Raw genomic sequence first — 25,922 nt, forward strand, 5'->3', positions numbered from 1 at the left:
TTGTTCTCTCACTGCTTTTTTGACGTTCATGTGTTAGCAGCACGATCAGTCCCGATTGTCTCTTGCATTTGTATCATTGTAAATGAAAATTAATGTGAAAATATTTGCCAAAAATAGAATTTTACTTTCAGTGACCTTAGCCAAAGTCCATTGCTGTCTCTGCTCTCTTTTGTGGTCAAAATACATACATACATATGTACAATTCGAAATAAGTGATTTACGTAGATACCTATTTTATGTCTTCCCTTAATATTGTTTTCGTGTGGTCGTGCCAACTAAACTTTGACCATCAATAAGGAAGAAAACGATAATGTGATATAAATATTAAGGCCACCAGGGAAATTATTGCTTACTTTGTAACTACGAATTTAAATAACAGAAAGAAATGGTTTTAAAAACACCATTTCTTTTAATGTAAGGCCGATAAATCAGAGATTATAACAAGATCATCATTTATATTTGATACAAATTTTAGTGATAATTTCGAATTATTCTGCGGTTAAATCAGAAAAGTCCGAACACAGGTGTTATTATTTTTTTTATGGAACTACCTATATCAGTCCACGTGCGATCTTCGTTCAGCCATCTAACCTAAAGTAGAAGTTTAGGAAGTAGTGACTTACAAGCCATTTGCATGCTTGATTCAAGATCATGTGTTCCAAAAGAAATCGGTTTCAATACCCACTACTTTTCAATCCTTTTAATTAATATTCATTGACATCTTTTAATTTATGGATTTGTTATTTATTTTGCCTTTTTAAACTTCCTTAAAGTTGTTTTTTTTTTTATTTGTTTGTATGTAATTTGTTTAGAATTCCTTATGTCTCAGCTGTGTTTACATAACATGCATTAAATTTGTATTGCTTTAGTTTTACCAACGGTAACAAATCACTCATTGTTGCGGGGGAGAAGTCATTGACGACTCATCTTGTCACTTCTAGCCACTGAACGGTACAATCACTTGGTCTAAACGAGTGCGTTTGTGCTAAATATGTGTGTGAAATGAGAGACAGCGAAACATGAACATATGTAAATAAACTGAGAGCGTGAGCGCTTTAGATACAGTGATCCCGATAGATGAACTGCGAGTTTTTGAGTAATCAGTGGCTTGTTAAGTAGAAAGTAATACATGGGGCTAAAAATTATACAGTCTTAACTAAATCCGAGTATATAATGTTTTTATATTTCAAACATTTTGAAAACATTAATTTCGTATGAAGAGTTTGTAATAGAGTTAATGCTTCTTTTTAGTGGCGGTAAAGTCTCTGGCAAACTCTGTCGCCTTTACACACATTTCATGCAGTGAAGGTCTTTTATATTTCTTGACATTCGGGATTGATAACTGCCGGTTTGATTGTCATCACTAGTGAGTACAAATGAACACACGTTTGCTGTATATATCTACGTTTTCGCAAACAATAAGTTCGTGCCACCAAGCGGAGCAATCGTACGCCGCCCAACAGCTGTTGAACAGCAGTCGCCGCGATCACGTCGAACAATTCACGATTTTGCGTTGCCCGTCAGTTGAAAAATTAACAATTTGCCGTTAACATGCTAGTCCAGAACGCTCCCTCGTGTATAATGATTAGGCAGGGAGTCGAAAATATTAAATAAATTAAGTAAAATATTATTGAACATCTGAAAGTGCATATTGAATTTGTGATTTTTTGTTGCGACGTTAAAACTCTCCGTGCGTTTGGTGATCGTACGTTTACAGTGATTACTTATGTAAAACAGTTTTGATGGTTTGACGAGCGTTACAAAGTTTAAATGAGCCGCTGTAAAAATGTGATTTATGCTAAGTTTTTTTGTAGAAAATATCGACTAGCAATTACAAATATTAATTTATAATTTTATTTTCAAATGAAAACAAAAATTATTTCATAAAAATTCGCAAAATTTCTATTCGCCGCATAAACCAGTAAAAAATAGTTCATTGAAATGCTAGTGTCCTACAAATAACACAAAGAATAAATTTATACAAAAAAGTTTCCACTTAGTGATTTATTTAAAGGATCGCACGCCACACTTCATTATTGGTGGTGTGATCTTGGTTGAACGCCAAAACGCTACATATGTATTCATGTATGTATGTTTATGAAACAAACGGAACATAGTGAACATATAAGCATATAGTATAATCGTGCTTGTGGCATGCAACCCAGCTGTGCCCCTGTGTGGATGCAATCGATCGTCATTGATCGCACAAACGATCGATCTACATTAAAATTAAGAAACTAATTATTAAAGCAATGTGAAAAATGCACGTCTTTTGAGCATTAGAGCAGTGTACAAAAAATGTGATTATACTATTGTGATATTAATTAAATGAATGCAAAGAAATGAGTTAAAAATACACTCAAAAAGTGATCAAGGAAGCAATTAAAAAAATTAAAGCACTATTTGTCCTTAACTGTGTCCGCTAGGGTCAATCGCAAGCAATTAACCTGTAATAAAAAAAATAAAAATAAAATAATATAGCATCTGTGCAAAAGCTAACAAAATCTGTGCCAAAAACGCCGATCTGCCGAGAAATTGCCCAGTTGCAGTTTTGAAAATTCAATGGTAAATTGAATTAGAAATCAAGTGATTGCCATATTATCATATAATATAGGAAGTATTACACATATTTATACAACTAGATTTCCCCTAATAGCTGTTCCGGCTCATCGACGCCGAGCTGCCCCCTTGAATTCCTCTAGTAAGTGTAATAAATTGCAGAAAACAAAATGTTCACGGTGCCATTTCATCGTGACACGATTCTCACCACATCGCTTAGCGATGCCTCAACATTGAACAAGAGCCGTACAGTACGTAAATAAATTGAGTATACATATGTAAAACAAATTAAAAAAAAAAATTATAAAATAAATTAAAATAACTAAAAATTTCTTTTGCTTTGTTGCTGACCGCATTTGCGAATGACATTGAAAGTTGTGTTTTTGAGCATTACAGAGTAAAGAAAGCAAGCAAACCACTAATAAATATCCTCTTCTTTCTCAAAATGRCAGTATTTTTTCTAACAAACAAACAACTTTGCATGTGCATGAGCCTTTCGGCTGATCGTGTGTACTAATTAAACTTGTATGCAAATTAATCTGCTTCGCATTATTATAGAATTTCCAACTATTCTTGGTATAGTAAATTTGCAATATAAGAGAATTTATGTATGTGCTAACTTTTCGGAATGCTGCACTTGCTCCTGAGCTAATGGATTGTATACATACTAAAGTACGTTCGCGGTTGCAAGTTATGGCAAAAATATTTACTTTTACTAATAAATAAAATTTAAGCAGAAAATTTCGATTTTCCGTTTATTTTGCGAAGCCCTTGTGATCTTCCTATTTTCTCAGTAACAACAGTTTGCTTTTTTTACACTCAGCCTCTTTCGAATTATGAAAACCTTACAAAGAACGTCTTATTCATGAAAGCTTTAGTCATAAATAGGCTGATTCATTTCGAGATTCCTTACTTTTTGTAAGAAAAAACACAGAAACTTTACACTTAATGGAGAATGTTTATTATCATTCAAAAGAAAATTCTTTGGCATTTATTTTTTTGAAGATTACCTCCTTCAGATTTATCTTCTCAATGCCTGAATCGAAGCGGGAGTGTCCGCATAGCCTTGAGACCTTCCATATCCCCACTGGAAAATGTCTAAGGGTGTGGTATCACACGATCTTGATGGCCAATCGAACGACCGAAAACGTCTAATTATCTGCTCACCTAGGTGTTCTCTCAATAAATCCATTGTCTGATGCAATGCGTGTGAAGTATCGCCGAGATCACGAGCTTCAATTTCTGGCCTCAAATGATCAGTTATCATTGAGCGCTAACGATCGCCATTGACTGTTACGTTCTCACTGAAATCATTTGAGAAGAAATATGAACCATTGATTTTTCTGGATCAAATATCAGTTCTTGAGGTTGCTCTTCGTCCCAAATGCGCCAATTTTGCTTGTTTATATACCTAGAAATGGTCCTCATCGAAATGAATCCACACCTTTCGACATAAAACTCAAACATATACAATTGCAGTCACATTCATCACACAATTACTCCCAAGTGTGGTTTTCAGCCTTTCTCTTATACTTGAAAACTGATGGCAATGATAGAATATGTATTCAAAGTATTCTACACACCTCAGACAGGCTGGACAAGGTCATGACGGTGATGTAGTTCATCGCCCTTTACTCTCGATTCTCTCCTCTCTTTATGCTGATGTAGACGGCTCTGATAGCTCGTATAAACTCGCAAATTCATATTCATATAACAATGAGCGTCAAATTACGGTAAACCTCCCTTGACGACCGAACCCTTTTAAATAACCAGCATTTTTGGCCTAATGCTCGCAACGAAGGAAAACTGGAATTTTTCAAGAAGCATTTGAGGGGTTAGGGGTAGTCAGAGGCACGAAAAAATTACAATTTTCAGAATTTTTTTGCTAAATCGTGTTATTTTACAAAAGCAGTAATATGGCATTAATATAGAATTTGTTGACTTTAAGTCACGAAAATTTCAAAAAAAAAAAATTATTTCCGAAGTTATAGTTGTTTGTGTTGACTCTGTTCCAAAAAAAGGTGCTTACGGTGACAACCATCATCTAAAATCAATCGGACAAAAAACAATTAGTTTTATAAATAGATATTCCTGGGCCTAATCGAATATTTTTTTTTTTTTTCAAAATTAACAAAATGGCGAGCTCAGGAAATTTTTTCTAAATTTTTGCGAAAAAATCAGTCTTAAAAAATCGAAATTTTTGAAAAAAAAATCCTTCGATCAGGTCCGAGTTTATTATCTATACTAAAAGCTGTATAAATTTAATTAAAATCTACTGAGCGGTTTTCGAGTTACAGTTGTCACCAGTTCAAAAAACATAGTTTTGAGAAAAAAGTTTAAAGTTTCACACTAACGCTTTGAAGTGCCGAGCTCTCTTTGTTATTTGTCGAATAACTCAAAAACTAAATGTCGGATCAACGTGAAATTTTCAGAGAATTGTTTTTAAGATATTACACTTAACGAAAATGCAAAAACAAAAAATTATAATTTTTTGAAAATTCTGACTACCCCTTACCCCTTAAGTGGATTTTATAGTAGTTAAAACTTCAGCAAAGTCTCTTGATATGGTTCGGAAAGCACTTAGCCTGGTTCCGAAGTAGAGCCGCATGCCACAGAACTTATTTTTTCCATCGATCAATTCATGCTATACGTAGTACTGTACTTATTGTCGTTGTGGTAGGATTTCCAAATTATGTTGAATCGGATTGACAAGTTCTCGATTGGATATAAATACAGGCCAACTCCTATTACGTAGTAGTGGAGGCTACTATAAAGTAGTATAAATTATATGGACAATATTAAAGACCCGAATTTCAGAGAAACGTCAGATCAATATAATTGGTTATGAAAATGAAATTTCGAAACAATTTGTCAGCTGATTTTGACATCTTACAGATTATCACTCTGCACTTAAAAAAAAAGTGTGTTTAAACCATCAGTAAATGAAAGTATTAAACTTTTATCACAATTTCCTGAAAACGTTTTTGTTACAAGTCTTCTCTGCCTGATTGCAACGCATTGCCGTCAATTTCCGCATAACAAAGTGCAATGATATTCAATTAACAGCGTACCGGCGACGCTCGGTTTCTCACAAGCTCAATGCATTTTCAAACAGTTATGTATAGGTACGTATGTACATACATAGTATGTATAAATGAATGTGCTATATGCAGTATTTATAAACAATGCAAACGTTAATAATTGGCAATAAATATTTACAATGAAATCAGCATGTATGCAGCGTTAATAGTATTCGGCCACCGACTGCCCACATAACTGGTCGGCCATGTGATAAGCAGCCGCTGGCGGTTGTTTTAGTATAAAAAGCTTAATATTAATTCAATTAAAACTGTATTAAAAGCAAGTGCGTAAACGGCTGTGTATGCATACCTATATGTACATATGTATGTGCATATGCAAAGACACAGAATTAAAGATAAATAAATATGCGCGCAAACACGTTCCTTTATTGTAGACAAAATCATCTTTTTCCCCCACAATATTTGTGTTATTTTAATAAAAAGCTAAATTGATTGAAATTCGGTAGAGAACCACAACACATTTTAAATTGGTTTACATATGTATGCAAGTACAATTGCATGTATGCGTATCCACACATACAAAAACAACGTCATAAATTAATTCATAAAAATAAACAAATCGCTTTCATTGGCGTTTGGACGAACGCGTCTGAGTTGAGCATAAAACGCTGAAAAAACAATGAAAAAATATGCCTTTCATTAAGGCTTAGTGGGTAAGTAGTTCAGTTTGATTTCCGAATTATACAGTTAGGTGACGAGATTTGAGTCAAACAACGTTTGAGGAAGTCAAGAACTGATCAATTGGAAATCATATCACTGTGGAACATTTTTGGGATTATTGTCTGGGGGCTGAGAAATTCCAAGTCAGGGTGATGTTACTAGGTCAATATAGTAAAACCCTCAAGGGCTTGGCGTTCGTATGTGTCAGTTTTTATACTCTCGCAACAAAGTTGCTAAAGAGAGTATTATAGTTGTGTTCACATAACGGTTGTTTGCAAGTCCTAACTAAAAGAGTCAGATATAAAGTTATATATACCAAAGTGATCAGGGTGACGAGTAGAGTTGAAATCCGAATGTCTGTCTGTACGTCCGTCCGTCTGTCCGTCCGTCCGTGCAAGCTGTAACTTGAGTAAAAATTGAGATATCATGATGAAACTTGGTACACGTATTTCCTGGCTCCATAAGAAGGTTAAGTTCGAAGATGGGCAAAATCGACCTACTGCCACGTCCACAAAATGGCGGAAACCGAAAACCTATAAAGTGTCATAACTAAGCCATAAATAAAGATATTAAAATGAAATTTGGCACAAAGGATCGCATTAGGGAGTGGCACATTTGAACGTAATTTTTTTGGAAAAGTGGACGTGTCCCCGCCCCCTACTAATTTTTTTGTACATATCTCGAAAACTACTACAGCTATGTCAACCAAACTGTATAGAGTCGTTTCTTTTAGGCATTTCCATATACAGTTCAAAAATGGAAGAAATCGGGTAATAACCACGCCCACCTCCCATACAAAGGTTATGTTGAAAATCACTAAAAGTGCGTTAACCGACTAACAAAAAACGTCAGAAACACAAAATTTTATGGAACAAATGTCAGAAGGAAGTTGCATCCAGGCTTTTTTGAAAAATTGAAAATGGGCGTGGCGTCGCCCACTTATGGACCAAAAACCATTTCTCAGGAAGTACTCAACCGATTTCAATGAAATTCGGTATATAATATTTTCTTAACACCCTGATGACATGTACCAAATATGGGTGAAATCGGTTCACAACCACGCCTGAAATCTCGATTATCACTTTATCATGCGAGAGTATAAAATGTTCGGTGACACCCGAACTTAGCCCTTCCTTACTTATTTGTTTATGACCTTTTAAATTTTTTCCGTATCTTGATGTTTTTTCGCTTAGTGTAACATTTTGGCAAAAACGCAAAAAAAAAAACAATTTCCGAGAATGCTCTTAACATCCTTGCGACAGAAACATCGTAGTTGTTAGAACGATGCTTTCCCAAMAAGCCTTCTATTACTTCTTTGATTGCCTGCYATGCATTCAATTCAGCGTCAATCAAAATATTGTTGAATGCGTCACTTTTAATCAGCTTTCGTATATCTGGACCATTTAGTACGCCTGATTGGAAAAAATTAATTTTTTAAGATGGAAAACCATGGGAAATAAGGAAAAAATTTTAAAGGTCATAGAAAAAAACTGAAACATACGAACGCCAAACCCTTTGAGGGTTTTACTATACTGACCTAGTACCATCACCCTGACTTGGAATTTCTCACCCCCCAGATTAGCTGTTGTACTGTGTATTCTGCGCTTTGTTTCCGATGAAATGTCAGCTATATTGGTAAAAGTAATGAAAAATTGGACTAAATGGATGTTTTGTTGCCCAGGATATCGAGCAAAGTTCGATGGTTTTTAATGCCCAGATTACGAATTTATTCGTCAAAGTATTGAATACATTCTTATTTTTATTAGTTTACAACAGTGAGCAAGTTTTGGAGATTCCAAGCGTAACCAAGTCCTTCTCCTCCTGGTATTTCCTACGGAGTGGAGGTCCTTCTCTTCCTATGCTTCTCCTGGCGGGTACTACGTTGAATACTCTCAGAGCTGGGATGTTTTCTTCCATTCGGACGACATGACATAGCCAGCGTAGCTGCTGTCTCTTAACTTGCTGAACTATGTCAATGTTATTGTACATCTCGTACAGCTCATCGATCTGTCAACTGCGTTATTCATACTTTTTCTCGAAAACTCGTAGCGTCGATTTCTCAGATCTTGTCATACTCCATACCTCTGCATCACATAGCATAGTCTTTGTTCGTCGAACTTAAGGATTTTAGTAAAAAGAAATGTTTGCAAAATATGCTGAAGTTTGTCTGCTAGGTGAAAAAATGGCTATATCTGCAATCATTTGGACACATTTTCGGAAAATTTAGTTAATTATAGTAAGAAAAAAAGAGTGCAGTTCAAGCAGGATCTTAAAATAACGGAAGAACTTTATCAAAACTGATAAGATCGTCACATTATTATAGATTATTACTGATCTTGAAACAAAGATTGTCAACTGAACAATTATCCATACATATTTCTTTTGTCTTCTTTGTCGACTTTCAATATATTTGTCAAAGTAAGCTCATTCATCATTATCTAAACATGATTTAGTTGTTTTCTTTGCAAGTTATGCAGTCCGTTTCATTTCATTTAAATCATTCTATCATCAAATATTTCTAAATTCCATAAATATTTACAAACTGTTATATAAATACTCGTGGATTTACTAAGCTCAAGTTATCTGTAGAAGCCGCGAGCTATTTACAAGTACTTCACTTATTGGTCAGCCAATCAGTCCACTTTTTGTTTTTCTTTTTCGATTTCAATATATTTTCTCTGCTTTTTGTTAGTGTTTAGTTGCCTTCGCCGTCATATAAACAGTCACGTCGCCTTGGTTTACATACATACATACATACAAACATTAATGCGAATATGTAAATAAGTAGTTTAAATATTTACTATTAATTATATACATACGTACACTAGTTTAATGCTTAGCCGACAAGTGTTTTTACTCACTTGTGTAAATTGATTCGTTTAAGCATTACAACATTGAGTAGTTAAAATGCAATTTTTCGAAAAATATTTTTGATTGTGTTCACGTTATCGCAAATTAACACAGATTCTTATTTTTAGCAGAAAATAAGTGGATATACATATGGATTATACATGTGTATAAAATCGATTTCTATAAGGTAGAAGAGAATTATTTAAGAATAATCAAATTGATTTTCAAATTAAGAAAAAATGGAGTTCTTATTGGAAAATTTTAAAAAATTTGCAAATTTTCTTTTTACACTCTTGATACGTGTTGCTCAAAGTATGAATTGCTTGGGAGAAGTAGCATTCCACGGTCGAGGGTCTTCATCTTTAACATACTTATATCAATTATATGTCATATATGCTTTTATATTCATATGTGTGTATACATACATCTGCGCATACACGAGCTTAATTACCTGATCTGCTAAAAACATATTTCCTCGACTATTTATAGAGTTGTTTCATTTATTGCGAATTAATTACGCACTCGTCAATGTACTTTTGCTAATAGATAGTTTTGCATATTTACATACATATGTCCATAAATACGTGCATACAAACATACATACTTTGTGACAAAAGAGTACCCGAAAAATGTAAATAAAATGAAATTACTTGATTATGCATCAATAGTTGTTTTTGCCCTTCAAGGGCACTTGCGCTAATGGTTTTCCAGATCTCGAAACACTTTTCATAAGCACTTCACTTGGTATGGCATTCAGTTCCTTCAGCGTATTTTGTTTTATCTCTTCCGACCAACTGAAAACGGGTTCTCCATGGAACGGCAATTTCTATTTAGGGAGCAAAGAAAAAATTAAAATTAAAAAACACGAAGCGAAATCTGATGAATATGGTAGTCATTGCGTTTTTGTCTTTCAGTTTGGTCATAATCGCGGCTCGATGGGATGATGCATTATCATCGTGTAAAATCCATGATTTTTTCTTCGACAATTCTAGCCGTTTTCGACGTATGTTCTCCCGCAAGCGCCTCAATACGGTCAAATAGAACTCCTTATTGATCGTCTGTACCTCCGCCATAAATTCATGATGCACCAAACCATGAATATCGTAAAAGCAATGAGCATCACTTTAATTTTTGAGCGACTTTGGCGTGGTTTTTTTTGGTTTCGACATGTTTTTTTCCCTTTCAATTCGATGATTGTTGACTAGTTTACATGTCAAACTCATAGACCTATGTCTTAACGGCAGTTACAAGTTCATGCTTTCCATAAATGTGCGATCGCAAATCGCACGATCAAGCATGTCCAAAGAACCGTTTTGAAATTCTGCTTTTTTGCTAGACGAGGCGAGCAAGAACACGTGTCATACCCAAAATATGCACCAAAATCATTCGAACAGACTTGCGAGAGAGGACGAGCTCTCCTGCCATCTCTTTGAAACTTGCCTGACGATTTTCAGGCTTTATATCATTCACTTTTGTCATATTTTCATCAGTTGCAATGGTCGAAGATCATCTAGAACGGGACATGTCTTCGAAGATCTCTCGACCGTTTTGAAGGCCTTTTACCACCCGTTAGCTTGGGTTTCTGATAAAACTAAATCACCGTAAGCCTTTTCCAATATTCGCAACGCTTCCGCACATGAAATTTGATTAAAAATAAAAAATTTGATACCAATTCTTTGTTCGATATTTTTATCCCATGTAAAAATCGCAATGCACTACAGAGGTGTATTGACTTACGCAGGTGCTGTAAGCAAACTGGTTGACAGATCGCGCTCATATTTGACATAGTAATTAAGAGGACAGTGCTGACCAACTTGCGAAATTTTTTGGAAATATCATTTACCCGAAGAATGCAATTACAATTTCTGGGTACTTTTTTGTCACAATATATACTTTATGCAACTGTTGTTGTTACTTGTAAGTTAATAATTGGGGTCACAAAGTCTAGCTTCAGTTGACTATATTGTTTATCGTACATATGTACATACATACACATACTATGTATGTGTATGTTTGTATGCTTATAATTAGTATTAAGAGCTCGTAATGTTACAAAAGAGGTAGTTTTTAACAGATTTGTTAAAGGAAAATTTTTGCAAATATATGCTTACATAAAACGCTATGTTTATCACACAGCATTAATTGAGATTACGAATCACATGCATGCTTCAATTTTTCATTTGTCCCCATTCTTATTTGATTTGGTTGAAAAACATTTAAATAAATCAAATGTTTTTTTTATTTTTTTTTTTTTTTTGTTATGTAAAGCACAAATATAATATAACGCTGCTACAAAAATAGTTTATACCTTTCAAGGAAAGTTCTTGCATTTTTTGCTTTTGTTTGTACCCACACAATATTCTCTCCCACCCTGCGCTCTCTAAGGCACAGAAATAAAGGAAAAAATTAGTTATTGTTTGCCGTTTTATTTTTATATCTGCTTATATAACATGCATCTCCGCTCTGACCGCTTACAATTTATATTTGGAAACATCAAAAGAAAGTCCACAAATAAAGCCATAAAATGGCAATTAAATTTACATGCAATATACGTACAATATATACGAATTTATTTTGCATTTATTGTTGTAAAATTAAAATTCTTATTTTTAATGCAAATTATTTTCGACAACCCAGCTTTGTTTCGAAAAAATATGCATTAATGTGGTACAAACTTTTTTTGTGTGCCTAAAATATTAAAAAAAAAAATTAATATTTAAAACAAGCACAAATATATGTATATACATATAGTATACTTAAAATATATATGCAATTAAAAATACTTTTATATTTGGTCATCACCACAATCCAAAAGATATTTGCTTCTTCATTTGCATTTTTGTGGGCTTCTGTTACTCATGCATTTATAATATATAATCTTTCTGTATATATGCATACATAGTAAATACATACAAATATACATTTATGTACCTATATGTGGGTAATATGTCGAGCAACAAGTACATGGTTGCACATCATCCCAGCCATGTGTGATCAGCGGCTATCTGTCTTCATGATCACTCAGTGCGACGTCATTGCAGATTGCTCATACGCCATGGCGTCCACCACCAGCAAAGTGCTCGTAATGCATATTTTTGGCAAAAATAAGCACAGCAGTGACACAGTAGACCAACAAAGTATATTTTGCTTATTGTTTTACTTACGCTAAAATGTTTTAAATAATTCATTTTTTTTCACAATTTTCAATATAAATACATACAAGCTGTTAGACAGTGAAGTTCATTCTTTACGTGACTTGCCGTTTATTTAAATATGTAATTACCCAAACACTTCTCACTAGACAGAAAAGATAAAAGTTTGCACAACAGTTTTAAGGAATTCTCGGCAAATTCAAATGCAAATACTTTGCTGTTAACACGTTCGGTTGCGGTTTCTCCACACAAACTWACATACACGCAAGAAACATCTATACTTTTTGAGTTATTACAAACAAGCACTTAATAAATATATTTACTTACTTACATATGTTTATAATATTATATGTACACTAGTATTAGTATATGCATTCAGCGCACAGGTAGTCATTGTCTTGTTCCAGTCAAGCATTGAGCGCACACGGAATTTTGATTTTCACACGATTTGCGGCTATTCCGGGAATTATTAATTAAAGCGTTTAGATAAACTAAATCGTAGATGTATATTTTTCTTAAATATGTATATAATTGTATATATGCATATTAAGTCATTTTTGGTTTAACCCATTTACAACCAAAAAGTCAAATAAATTTATTTAAAATTTTCAGTTTTTTTTTTTTATTGATTTATACCATCGCAGAAATGAACAAAAAAAAATTTTTTTTTTTTGCTTACATATACGAAAATTTTGCTGTACCCACACGAGTACAATGGTGAAAAGTGTATAAAATATTTATGAATGGACTATTTTAAAACAGTCGCGTTCCACACACGAAGCAGTACCACATAGCTCGCAAATCCGCCTGATTCGTTTATGGCAGACTCTACATCTAAGAGGCTTGGTAATTCTCTTTGGAAAATGTGCTCCTACAGTTTCCAAGCATTTACCATTGTGAAGCACATCATCGAAGTAAACAGCGGCCACCACCATTTTTTTCCTCGAATCCCAATTTTGTATACATTTACGGCCTGATCATGTAGATCAACACCGCCCATACCGTGGTTGTAATTTGAAAGTAAATTTGGCTGAGGTATACTTATCTTTTTTGTTCCAGTTTTGACCAACGCTTTACGTATTTCAACGGTTCAACCGTATCAAAATTAGTTCCCATAGTTACGACATTATTGTCATTTCACTTGACAAACAATATTTTATTATTGTGGTCGTATTTGATCTCGAAATATCCTCTTACTTGTTTTTGGAAATATTTTTTTTGGATTCAAAGGACCTTTTTTAGTTCTATTCTCTATCGTTGTTCCTACGGCTTTGAAGTTTTTTTCACGCAACATACGTAGAACTTCATGACTTGTGAAAAAATTGAAAAAATATATAATATGATCGCTTGGGTTATTTATGGTTTTTATTAGATCGAACACAACTCGAGATCCAAGGAGAAGATGTCTTGTATCACTATCAACATTTTTAGCACCACAGTAAGTATCAAATTGGTACAAGTACCCACAGCTACTTGTGAGCATCCAATTTTTAAATCCGAACCTTACGTGCTTTCCTTTGATGAATTGTTTCGCTGAATGATGGCCAAAATATTTTACCATTGAATCGTCAATTGAAAGCTTTTCGTGCATAAAACCCCACATTTGAAACTTTTCGCATAATAGATTCGACAGTGGGCGAGTTTTTGCCATTTTATCAGACTTGTCAATTTCATTATTGTTTGTAAAATGAATGTGGCGTTTTATTTCCAAAAATCTGTTTTTCGAAATGTTATTGCTTACAAGAGGTGATAACGTGTCTTCATCCAATTGCCAGTATATAGATTCCCTTGGCATTGAATGGTAACCAGAGTAAAATAAAATGCCAAAAGAGACTTTTAGATCATCTTCGTCGAATATAAATTTATGCGAATTTTTTTGAGAAGCATCCAAAGAGTTCGATCTATGATCAGTTGTACAACATCTTTATCAAACAGTGTTTCAAATACCTCAACGGGACTTCTACCATCGAAATCCATTTTCATTTTCATCTTATTTTCTATATACATATATAGTAGTCGCATCCATTGTCTAGTTGTATGCTTTCGTTGTTCCAAATAGGGCTTACAGAACGTATTTCGGCACCCATTCTTTGTAGCTGGGCAAGCGGTATTTCATCTTTGCTACCAAGGTTTATGTCGCCAGGCAAGTTTATTTCATTTATGTTATCTTCATCACCTTCCTCTTCGTCAGTATTGACATCGGCATCAGGAGGAATCATAACGATATCGACGTCAACTGCCTCATCATCATCCGCAATGTCAGCTAAAGCCTTTGAAAGTTGTTTATATCTCTTTCCATAAAAACAGGAAGTGGAAATAGCCATCCTAACCAAAAGAAACAATTTTTTATTTCACCTACACATTTTGCCATTGTACCTAAGCGGGTACACAACTTTTAAAAGGCACATACCTCAAATAAGAATAGGTTTTTCAAATGGGTTTTTTTTTTTTTTCTTGTAAAATTGATCTCTTTAGTCTTATCTCACACAACACACAATTTTAAAACTAACTAAAAACTGAGAGATAATAGCTCATCAACAGCAAAATAATGACTAAAGACACAAAATCACACAATATGAAAAAACCGCACAGCAGTTGACGCCACAAAAAGTGTAGTTATGAATTCGAATGTATTTTTTTTTTTTTTTTTTTTTGTTGTTTCTAGGAATAAAACTACGCATATGATCAAAAATYTGTGTGCAAATACTTAGCATTGAGTTMCGCCACATRCCTHAACTTGACTGATTTTCTGTACACAAGCGAGTACAATGGTTGTAAATGGGTTAAGTGCTTTTTGGTATATCGAATCAACACTTCCGCTACTTTTGCACTATTTGTGCACTGTCCTCATGTTAAATATTCGTAAGCAAAACAAAACTATCCAATTAATAAAATACAAAATGATTACAAAGAACATGACAGTTGTGTGTTCAAACAAGCACTAGTTAAATGAGAACTTTATAAGCTTTTGATAAGTTTTTGTTATTTTATTTATTTATTTATTTTTTATGAAAACCATGAAGGCTGTATTCCCAAAACTATTACTCGAATCATCTTGAAATCCGTAATCGGACCTGCCGATATCGAACCACTACAGCATGTAGCTGTAATACGAATTGAACGATTAAAGTGAAGTTCCTGTATTTAACCGCCTTAAATATCTTTAAAAAAAAATTAGCCATAATTCCTTTACTTTTCTGACTCAATGTTATTGCACTTAAAAATGGGTATTTATGAGAAAAATATACAAATTTTAGTATTTTTTTTTTGCCTTGAAACTTTTAGACGTTCTTGTCTGAATGATTATCAACTAAATACTTTTAAGTCTTCAATTTTTGTTGCACAAATAAATACAGAAATGTTTCGGTATAATAATTTTGGTTTTTAGTGCTAATACTAACAAATATGCACACATTTTTTGTCGCATGAATGAAAAATAGAAAAAATAATCTCAGGACTACAATGACATTTATGCTAAGATTTTCGAAAAATCAAACATTTTCAGTTTCTAAGGTTAAAAGTTTTTATTTTGTTAATACATATATGCCAAAACATAGGTATACATAAATGTAGATAGATATGTACATATGTACATACATAAGAATATATATTTATACTTTATTACTGTCTATCAGTCAGTTTGTAGATCACACTCTAGGCTGAAATCGTTTGCAAAGATACATATGTAATTCCATTTGTCGTTGTTTTCAAGAATTAAAATCTTAAAAAAATATAAATTTGTATATGTATATCTTTACGCTTCTATATGCTCGAAAAAATCGAATACATCCCACAATATATCCAAAAGTGAATTCTTCATTGCTATTAGAAAGCGTTTAGTACGCTTTTATGAAGGTTTGTATGAAATTTATGTGTGCGGTGAAATTTTTAAAATAAAAAAAAAATTAATTAATTTGAGAAAAAATTGTATTTGTATATATTTTATGTACCTATATAAAAAAGTACACAAGTTCATCACACTTTATTTTGTTGATTTATGGTATTTGGCAGCACATTTTCTTTGTTGCCGTCTATTGAAAATACTTATATATGTATGTATGTAACATATGTAACATATATACAAGTATACATATTATAATCTATGTATAGACATATATCACAATGCAATTTTCTGTTTGAAGTTTAATGCTTTGTAATCCCTAATGGATTTTTTGTTGAATTTCGTCTTGATCAACGTAGACTCATAAGCGCCCAACTAAAGTCAAATTTACATACATACATATATATGTATGTGTAAGATATATTTATTTAATTGCATAGACTATTCGGATGTTGTTGCCACCCATACGAGCTACCTATACAAATACATATGTACATATACATTGTGACAAAAAAGTACCCGGTAATTGTAAATAAAACGAAAAATATTTAATTATTATTTTGCCGCCTTCAAGGTAATCTCTAAATGTAATAAACTTATACCAGTGGTTTTACAAACTTCGAAACACTTAAGCACTTTTTGGGTTGGACTACAGCGAATTTCGTTTTATCTCTTCAATCGACTAAAAAAGGGTTTCACGTAGCGGCAATTTCAGTTTGTGGAACAAGAAAAAATCACACGGAACCAAATCTGGTGAATACGGTGGTTGTTCGATGGTATTCATTGTACTTTTTACTTAAAATTAACCCTCCTTAACCCATGTCTCATCTGCAGTTATAATGTTCTCCATGATTGTGAGATCGGAATTTGTACGATCAAGCATATCCAAAGAGACCGGTTTACCGTTCTCTTTTTGGAAAAAAAAAAGTATATGCCTTATCGAGCCGAGCTAGAACACGTTTCATACCCAAATTATCCACCAAAATCGGGAAGTCGCAAAAGATACCGAGCTCTCTTGCCTGGCGGTTTTAAAAAACCATATCCTTCACGTTTTGTTAATATTTTCATCAGTTGAAGAGGTCGTCTAGGACGAGACATGTCTTCAACGATCTCTCGACCGAATCCGAAGGCTTTGTGCCACTCGTTGGCTTGTATTTTTGCTAAAACTGAATCACCGTTTTCAACATTCTCAACGATTCTTCACACGAAATTTGGTTAAAAATACAAAATTTGAGACCAATTCTTTGTTCGATATTTTTATCCATTGTGAAAATCGCTACGCAACACTGAAATGTACCGACATAAGCAGCTGTTGTAAACAAACTGGTTGCCAGTCCAACTCGGCAAAATAATTATTATTTTTTTTTTAAACACCATTTATCCGGCGAATTTAATTACAATTTCCAGGTACTTTTTTGTCACAATGTATGTATACTACTAACAATTTGTCGCTATTTCGTTGCTATTTTTAAATTTTTTCTATATTACTCTTTTGTAAAAAAAAAAAACGCGCGCTTTGGCAAAATGTCAACGTCTGCGACGTGCGACATGAACGCAATGGACTTGGCGCTCATCATTACTAAATACTTAAAACCGATTTGCAGTAAATAATATACTAATGCGACGCTATATACCTCCGACTATTGCAACATTTTGCCGAAAAACAAATAAATGTTTGATTTGCATGCATTTTTGTATTTAAATTCTATACAACTACACCAAAACTACCGTTTGACGATATGTGAATCACGTTTGTATCACGTGTGACGCTAATGCACTTTTTTTCTCGAAATCGTTGCCGTTTTTATTGATCAAAGTGAAGCGCTGCCGAGTGGTAACAATTCGTAGGAAGTTGTCTAACAAAAATTTAATTATTTCAGTAACAACTGCTAAATATTAACTGCAATTAATCGCAGCTTAACGCTTTTTCGACAAAATAGCAAGATTATTTACTAATGATTTTATTTTGTTTTTGTTAATCGTTTTACAGATGGCCGAGCTCATGCATCAAATGCGTGATCCTGCGCACACACTTGGCGGCTCTGTGGGCAGCATACCGCAGACCTTTGTCGCCAACGGCTCCAGCAATGACTTGTCCATGCAACGCGCACTCACTGGCAATGGCATACACGCCACACCGGCCACCAATCTCAAGCTCAGCGAAGCCGTACGCAATGCTCAACACGATGCTAGTCCCAATATTATTTCGTCTAAGATGAAATCGTCTAAATCGTATACGCATGGCTTGAGCAACTCAGCGGGCACCGTAAGTACAATTACTTATGTCACTACAAATGCAACGTAAATATCTATAAACACGTATACTAAGAGTAACTTTCCACACACACACACACACACACACACAGGTGCACATTCCGACATCTACCTCCGCGCAGAGTAATCTGTCGTTGCTCGCCGATATCTCACCCAATCATACACACTTCTTCGAAGTCATGTATGTGGGTAAAATACGTGTGTCACACAAGCGCGTGCCCTTCTCATTCATCGATGACGCCCTACCCAAGTTCAAGGCGTACGACGCGCAACGTACACGTCTCATGCAGTTGACCGCCACCGCCACGGCCAGCACAGCAACAACGGTAGCAGCGTCTAATCGCAAACTCTCCTTGAATGTTGAGACCAACAATGTCAACACGCACGCCAATAGTAGTACCGTAACGTTCGATCTGAAAACCGTTTCGCTCAAAGAGAGTGATGCTGAAGAGTCAGCGGCAGAAATGGCTGAGGGCGCGGGCGCAGAAACAGAAGCCGAAACCTCGACGGAGACTGAAACGGAAGCTGAACAGCAGGATACAATGCCAGGCAAGTCGATGAAAGACAGTCTTACAGAGGAAGGCGTTACACAAATCGTTGGAGATGAGCAGAACACATCAAACAAATCGAATAAATTACCAAAACGATTACTGCGCGGCATTAGTCAGACTGAACTTCCTGTGAAAAAAGAGTAAGTGTCCATATGAGTACATATTTTCAAACACATATGTTTTCTACTATGCGTTTATGTGCATATAAGCAAAATTGTATACGCTATGAATCAAAAAAAAAATTAAATTTTTGAAATGGTGTGAGAACTTTAGATTTTTCTGGCGATTACATAAGAGGAGAAGAGATTCAAAGTTGAAATGCAATCTGAACCAGTCGAAAAAATAACAAATTTAATAAAAATTAGGTTAGGTTACATTGCTGGTGCTACAAAGACCCACTCAAGGACAAGTAATGAAGTTTCTAGTGATACTTCCAATAGGCCGCAATGTTTTTAATACTCAGAAGGCAAGGTTGGAGATAATTTTAAATATAAATATAAATGATAAGTGTGACAAGCTTTTCGTCTTTGTTCTTTTATCCGCAAGAAATTGCACATTTTTCAGAATCGCTCCGATATCGCACTACTGTAGCACAATCTCCGAACTCTCCAGAGCGCTACAATCTCCGAACATACTTATCAGATCGGTTCACTATAACATATAGCTGCTGTGCAAACTGACCAATTGAAATCAAGTTAAATATATACATGCATTTCATTTTTATAAGAAGCACGCGCTGATTTTCGTTTTCGTTATATCACAATTCGTTATATGAAGGCTTCACTGTACTTTATATTCAGTGCTCTGTGCTCAGACTGTCAAATTGCATGTTCTTTACTCAATATGTTTTCAGGCAACAATCGAGCCTAACCAGCCAATAGTGCAACATTTTTTAGGCTATAAAAGCGTAAGAGTGAGAATTTTTATTTCTGCTTTCTTAAAGTTGCAAAGCATTTTAATCAAGTTTTTGCACAAAGTGACATCATGCGGTCAGTTTTATTAAAGTCATTATTGGAAATTGGAAATCAGTTGGTCGTTTCATCCTCATTATCTTCAGAAAAGGGGATTCGTAGAAGACGTTCTGAATGCTTACTCAGAGTCAGAAGTACAAAATAGTGTTAAATGATGAGCTTATTTTTATTATAAAAAAATTAAAAAAAAAAAAGAAAAAAAAATATTAATTGTACTAATTAAGGAAACGAAAACAATGCAACAGCTGATTTATAATAGGGTGCCATTTTTTTGGTTCTTTTATCATTTAAAAAATTGAGCAAATTGCAGGGTGTCATGGAACATTTGCACAATGTTACTATATAACGAGACAAAATTTTCATCGAGAAAAGAAAATGCTTTTAGTTGCAATACATCTCTGCGCATAAATTTAATTCCCACAAATATTTCGAATCCGCATTGAGTTTTTATTTACCATTACAAACTTGAGAATTATTGCAGTTCCGGAATGAGAATATTCGAAAAAAAATTAATTTATTTCAAATATTACTAATAAAAAGTTGAAGGTTTCATAAGCATTGTGTCCAATTTAAAACGCGTATTTCTCTTTTTCTTAAACAACAACAATAACAAAAACCGAATAACAGTGCAACCACAGAAGAAGAAAAAGTAGCAGGTCCAAGGACAGATGTGCCACTTGCACCGAATGTTATAATCAATAAACATCCATCACCGCCACGTCAAGCGCAGGAGGTAGAGGCTTCCAAAGAGCAAGCGAAGCAACAAGAAAAAACGATAACAACAACAACCGAATCTGATGAAACTCAACAGCAAGTGCTCAAGATACCACAACAACCAACCTACGCAACGCTCGACACGTGAGTAGGATGTTGTAGCGTTTTCTGGCTTTTCACCAGCGGCATGCATTAGATTGACCGTGTACTTTGAAAAGTTGTAGCTTTTTGTTGCATTCAACTTAAACGCATTTTATTGCTTGTTCAAAGCTCCAAGCTGATTAAAGAAAATGTGCCTTCAGTTTTATGTTTTTGTCATGTGTATTTGCTTAGAAGCGTTGATAGTATTTTATTTTTTTTTTTTTTGTGTTTTAGAAGCTTTTGTCTTGCATGATTCTTTAGTTGCTTGAGTTGAACCCTTAATTTTTGGCAAACCTACAACTTATTTGCACTTATAATAATTATTCACATTCTCTCCCATCCAACAGCGTACCAAAGCAACGCGATCGCTCCGCCTCATACGGTTGTATTCCTCCATTTGTAGAGCAGAACCGCACCATGGTCTTTCTTGTGGGGCGTTCTGATTTACGGCTCATCTCGCCAGATCGCAAACAAGTGTTGCTATACAAGGACTTCAAGGATGTCGCCAGCTGCGCGCAGGGACAAAAGAATCCCGATCATTTTGGCATCATCTGTCGTGAGGTGCATAATGATGGCTACATAGGTTATGTATTTAAATGTCAGTCGGATCATGTGTGCGACGATATAGTGGCGGCCATTTCGCAAGCGTTCGTCACTTGCGCAGAACAAAAGAAAAAGGAAGCCACACAGATCTTCTCGTGTGAACACTGTCCCATGTTATGGTATCACAAACTCTGTAGTGATGTTGAAGGTTTGAGTGAGAAGAAAACACAAGCGATGATATTCCGTCGCATAGAATCGCTTACCGACGATGAGCAGGACATGATTTGGGCCAAGTACTATGGTTCGGAGAAGACAAGCTCACCGCTGTCGGAACAAAATCAATTTTTAATGATGCTCTTACGTGCGCATTGTGAGTCACGTCAGCAAAGGCATGTGCATGACACTGCTGAGAATCGTTCAGAATTCTTGAATCAATACTTGGGCGGTAGTACGATTTTCATGAAAGCCAAACGTTCACTCACCAACTCATTTGATCATCTGTTGAAACGTAAAGCATCCAAGGATGACATTGGTATAGCGCATGATCTGCGCGATCATCAGATACGTGAGAAATCGGCCGAGCCGCATCCGGTTAGTCGCAGTGGCAATGAGACACCACCAGAGGGTTTCCGCTCCCGTTCAAACACAATTGGTAGCGCAAGTCCGAGCAAACCGAATGCGGAGCACTTAAAGAGTCCTATGATGGATATGTAAGCGATATTAATTTATTTAGTTGAAAAATTTGTTATTGATTGATAATGCGATTTTTTTCGTACAGTTTCATTAAAGTTGGCAACAGTCCCAAGGAATCTGAAGCACACAAAGCTTCATGGCGTCACGCTATTTTAAATAGCGTAGTAACACCATCAAAGGGCATGGATGGCGATGCGCAGAATGAATTTATGTCACCAATGAGGATCACAAGTGAGTCATCACGTTTAAAATGCATTTTATTTTATTTAAAATAAATTTCTCCGTAGAACGCATACGCGGCAAACGATCACGTGAGGAGCTCCGCGATCTCTGGAAGACCGCCATACGTCAGACCATACTGTTGAATCGCATGGAAACCGAAAATGCTATGTTGCAGGCGCGTCAAAACGAAAATGAGCTCAAACGCATCAAACTCGACTATGAAGAGATCGTGCCATGCGACAAACAGCTGATCGAGCGTTGGGAGCAGATCATTGAACGTGACTCCATGAAAATCGCCAATAAGAAGGATCCGAAAGTACTGGCACAAGCGATTAAATGTGGTGTGCCACGTTCGAAACGTGGTGACGTTTGGACCTTCCTCGCCGATCAGCATTCCATGAATACAGCACCAGTGGATACAAAGAAATTTCCCAATTTCAATACGCCCTACCATACTTTGCTGAAAAATCTCACCGAACATCAGCATGCCATCTTTATCGATCTGGGACGCACCTTCCCTAATCACAAATTCTACAAAGATCCACTAGGTGTAGGGCAACTGTCGCTATTCAATTTGCTGAAAGCCTACTCCATACTCGATCCAGAGCTGGGCTACTGTCAAGGTTTGGGTTTCATATGCGGCATATTGTTGTTGCATGTAAGTATTTCATTTACCGTTATTTATAACATACTCACAGAATTTATTTTCTTTAGTGCGATGAGGCGGACGCTTTTCAATTGCTCAAACATCTCATGTTTCGCCGTCAGATGCGCACGAAATATTTGCCGGATATGAAGAAATTCCAATTACAGTTGTATCAACTATCACGACTCGTCAAAGATCACTTGCCAGAATTATACATTTGGCTCGATCAGAATGATGTCTCGCCCACTCTGTATGCCGCACCCTGGATTCTAACTGTATTCAGCTCACAATTTCCATTGGGTTTCGTGGCACGTGTTTTCGACTTGCTTTTCCTCGAGTCATCGGAGGTGATTTTCAAATTCGCCATCGCTCTACTGAGTGTGCACAAGGACGAGTTGCTGGCCCGCGACAACTTTGAAGAAATTATGGATTATCTGAAAACGGTTGTACCGAAAATGGAAGCGCATACAATGGAGAAAATAATGAAATTGGTAAGTTTGTGTAAAATTTAGGCAAAGGTTTATCAAATTCTGTGGTGGCCATTTTTTTTTTTGTTGAAGATCCTTATAATAACTGCTATTTTATTATATTTCCAAACATTTCAGGTATTCACTTTGGATGTCAGTAAGCAGCTGACCGAATATAATGTGGAATACAATGTATTACAAGAAGAGATCTCAACAGCAAATCACCACTTGGAGATGTTGAACCGAGAGAAAACACGTAATATGCATCTCGAACAGCAACTGCAGGTGAGACCACTTTCAAATAACAACAAATACGCAATTTGTTAATTCTGCATAAAACTCATTGATAATTCTTTGATTTTCCCTACGCAGTTTGCTCAATCGTCGATCGCACAGTTGGAGAAGACACGCTCCTCTCAGCAAACACAAATCACCTCGCTGCAAACACAAGTACAATCGCTGGAGTTGACCATACAAACGCTCGGTCACTTCGTCACTCAATTGGCCGAACAAAATGTTGAACTCGAATTGCCTGGTGACGTGCGACGCATACTGCAACAACTGGACGATTTGGAGCGTCAACGGCGCCGACCACACTTCACTGAACGCAAAATTGGTAAATCCGTGTCGGTCAATAGTCATTTGGGGTTTCCACTAAAGGTGTTAGAAGAGTTGAACGAAAGAGAAGAACATGGTTCGCCACAAAAGAAGAAGGAGAAGACACCTTTTTTTGAGCACACCTACGAACAATTGCGACAACAACGCTATGCACAACAACAACAGCAACAAAACGCGCAAACATCACCAACAACACAACAGCCACGAAAGTTATTAAATAGCGCTAGCAATTCGCTGGACGACAACCAATACCAAACACAAACGCAACAGCAACAGCAACGGCCAAATCGCCTACTTGACTCGGCAGACATACAAACAAAGCCCACAGAACTGAAGTTGCCCGATCAGTCGGAACAGCCGTTCGATAGCGCCAACATACGCAGCCCACTTGAGGTGGACAGCGGCGTGGGCACACCACTCAGCCCGCCCAGCACGAGCAGCAACAGTAGTAGCAGCGGTCTCAGTACAGGCTCCAGCAGTGGTGGCAGTCTCTTCAGTCGTATGGGTTACAGAAATACACCAGCGGCACTATCACCGTTAAGTAGTCGGCAAACTTTGTATGGCGCCGGCAGTGTGCCAGCAACAACAACGGCTGGTGGCAAAGTCGTGCCAGCTGTCGCGATTATTGCGCCCGCCGAGCAACCACAGATGGGTACAGAAATGCATCCGCTCAGCATGGTTGGTGAGGTGAATGTGCGTTTTAACGGCACAACACAGCTCAAATCGATAAGGCCCGTACATCATATGCGTCCGATGGCCACTGTGGCAGCGGGTGTAGCGGCAGCGGCTGCATCGGCGCTGCAAGAGCAACCAGTGAAGACGGCGGCCAGCGAGATCAGCAGCAGTGAGGCAATAAATAGTGATGCGGCTAATGGTCGCAGCTAACGGTTTTGATTCATAGCGAAAATTTTGCGTAGCTTCTATTAAGGCAACAATACAACACATGAAAGATACAGAAAAAACAAAAATAGACGAAAATAGAAAATAAAGTGAAAACTGCGGTGTTTTTCCAGTTTGAAAGCGGGCTGCAAAATAAAGTGGTTAACGTAATTGACAAATTTTTATAAGAAAATGCTTCTTAAAAATCATAAAAATGCATACCTTCTTGACATCAAAGTTTTGTTGAAAGATAAAGTTAAAATTCTGAGAATATTATTCTAAGTTCGATTTACAGTTTCATATTATCCTAGAAAATTATGAGTTCCCTAGATCTCTAAGCTAATGCAAGCAACGGCTAATGGATGTTATCAGCAATTTTTCCAATAACAATATATTATATATGTATGTATTTCGCTTTCAAACTGAGACTGATCGCAGTTGGAGCAACCAAAAAAATCTTTAAGCTTTATGCGCTTAAAAGAAATCTAACAAAAATTCTACAGTTTCTGAATGAAGAACTGCTTTCAAATGCCGCTAACAGAATTGATAACATTAATAAGAGCACCTACGCCAACACGATCGCTATGCAATATCTCTAAAATTATAAGGTGAAATATGTATTTAGACAAATATATATGTATGTATATGAATGTCAGCGTTGAAATGTATTTAACCGCTAAACCCTTGATGATAATTATAGTGCTAATTATATATTATATCAGTTAATAATTATTTTGCAAAAGTTGTGCTTACAAAGTCAACATTTATTACAAGTACATAGTTAGCGTTATGTTAAATTTATATAATTTTTTTTTCTCTTAATTATTATAATTTTTTTTTTTTGTTTGATTTGTTAATATATGCTAACAAATATATGTAAATTTTGGTCTTAAAGTTATAAATATTCATGAACGTTTATATATTGTTATATTTCGCGTGTTTGAACATATTTTTGAGACTACTCGGAGTCAATCGACCCTGTATGTGTAAGTATAAAAAGTACAGTTTTACTGTTTGAATAAAATTAAGATATAAGTTCC

At 35.6% G+C, this 25,922-nt stretch overlaps 1 protein-coding gene across 6 annotated transcripts in view; it reads left to right on the forward strand.

The window, feature by feature from the left end:
- The window catches only part of LOC108977878 (TBC1 domain family member 4), a 48,959-nt gene extending 23,518 nt beyond the window's left edge, over positions 1 to 25,441 (forward strand). The window contains exons 1-11 of one of the 6 annotated variants that reach the window (XM_018947857.1): positions 1,891 to 2,565; positions 2,657 to 2,810; positions 18,154 to 18,429; positions 18,530 to 19,128; positions 20,587 to 20,817; positions 21,162 to 22,067; positions 22,136 to 22,281; positions 22,338 to 22,930; positions 22,987 to 23,409; positions 23,524 to 23,670; positions 23,758 to 25,441. In XM_018947857.1, the coding sequence (XP_018803402.1) occupies positions 2,730 to 2,810; positions 18,154 to 18,429; positions 18,530 to 19,128; positions 20,587 to 20,817; positions 21,162 to 22,067; positions 22,136 to 22,281; positions 22,338 to 22,930; positions 22,987 to 23,409; positions 23,524 to 23,670; positions 23,758 to 24,888 (4,533 nt within the window). In that variant the 5' untranslated portion in view covers positions 1,891 to 2,565; positions 2,657 to 2,729 and the 3' untranslated portion in view covers positions 24,889 to 25,441. The other 5 variants (XM_018947879.1, XM_018947872.1, XM_018947864.1 and 2 more) reach the window with 5 other exon arrangements.
- The last annotated feature ends 481 nt before the right edge of the window (positions 25,442 to 25,922 follow it).

This window comes from Bactrocera latifrons, unplaced genomic scaffold (assembly GCF_001853355.1).
Source record: "Bactrocera latifrons isolate USDA-ARS-PBARC rearing strain unplaced genomic scaffold, ASM185335v1 scaffold_117, whole genome shotgun sequence".
NCBI lineage: Eukaryota > Metazoa > Arthropoda > Insecta > Diptera > Tephritidae > Bactrocera > Bactrocera latifrons.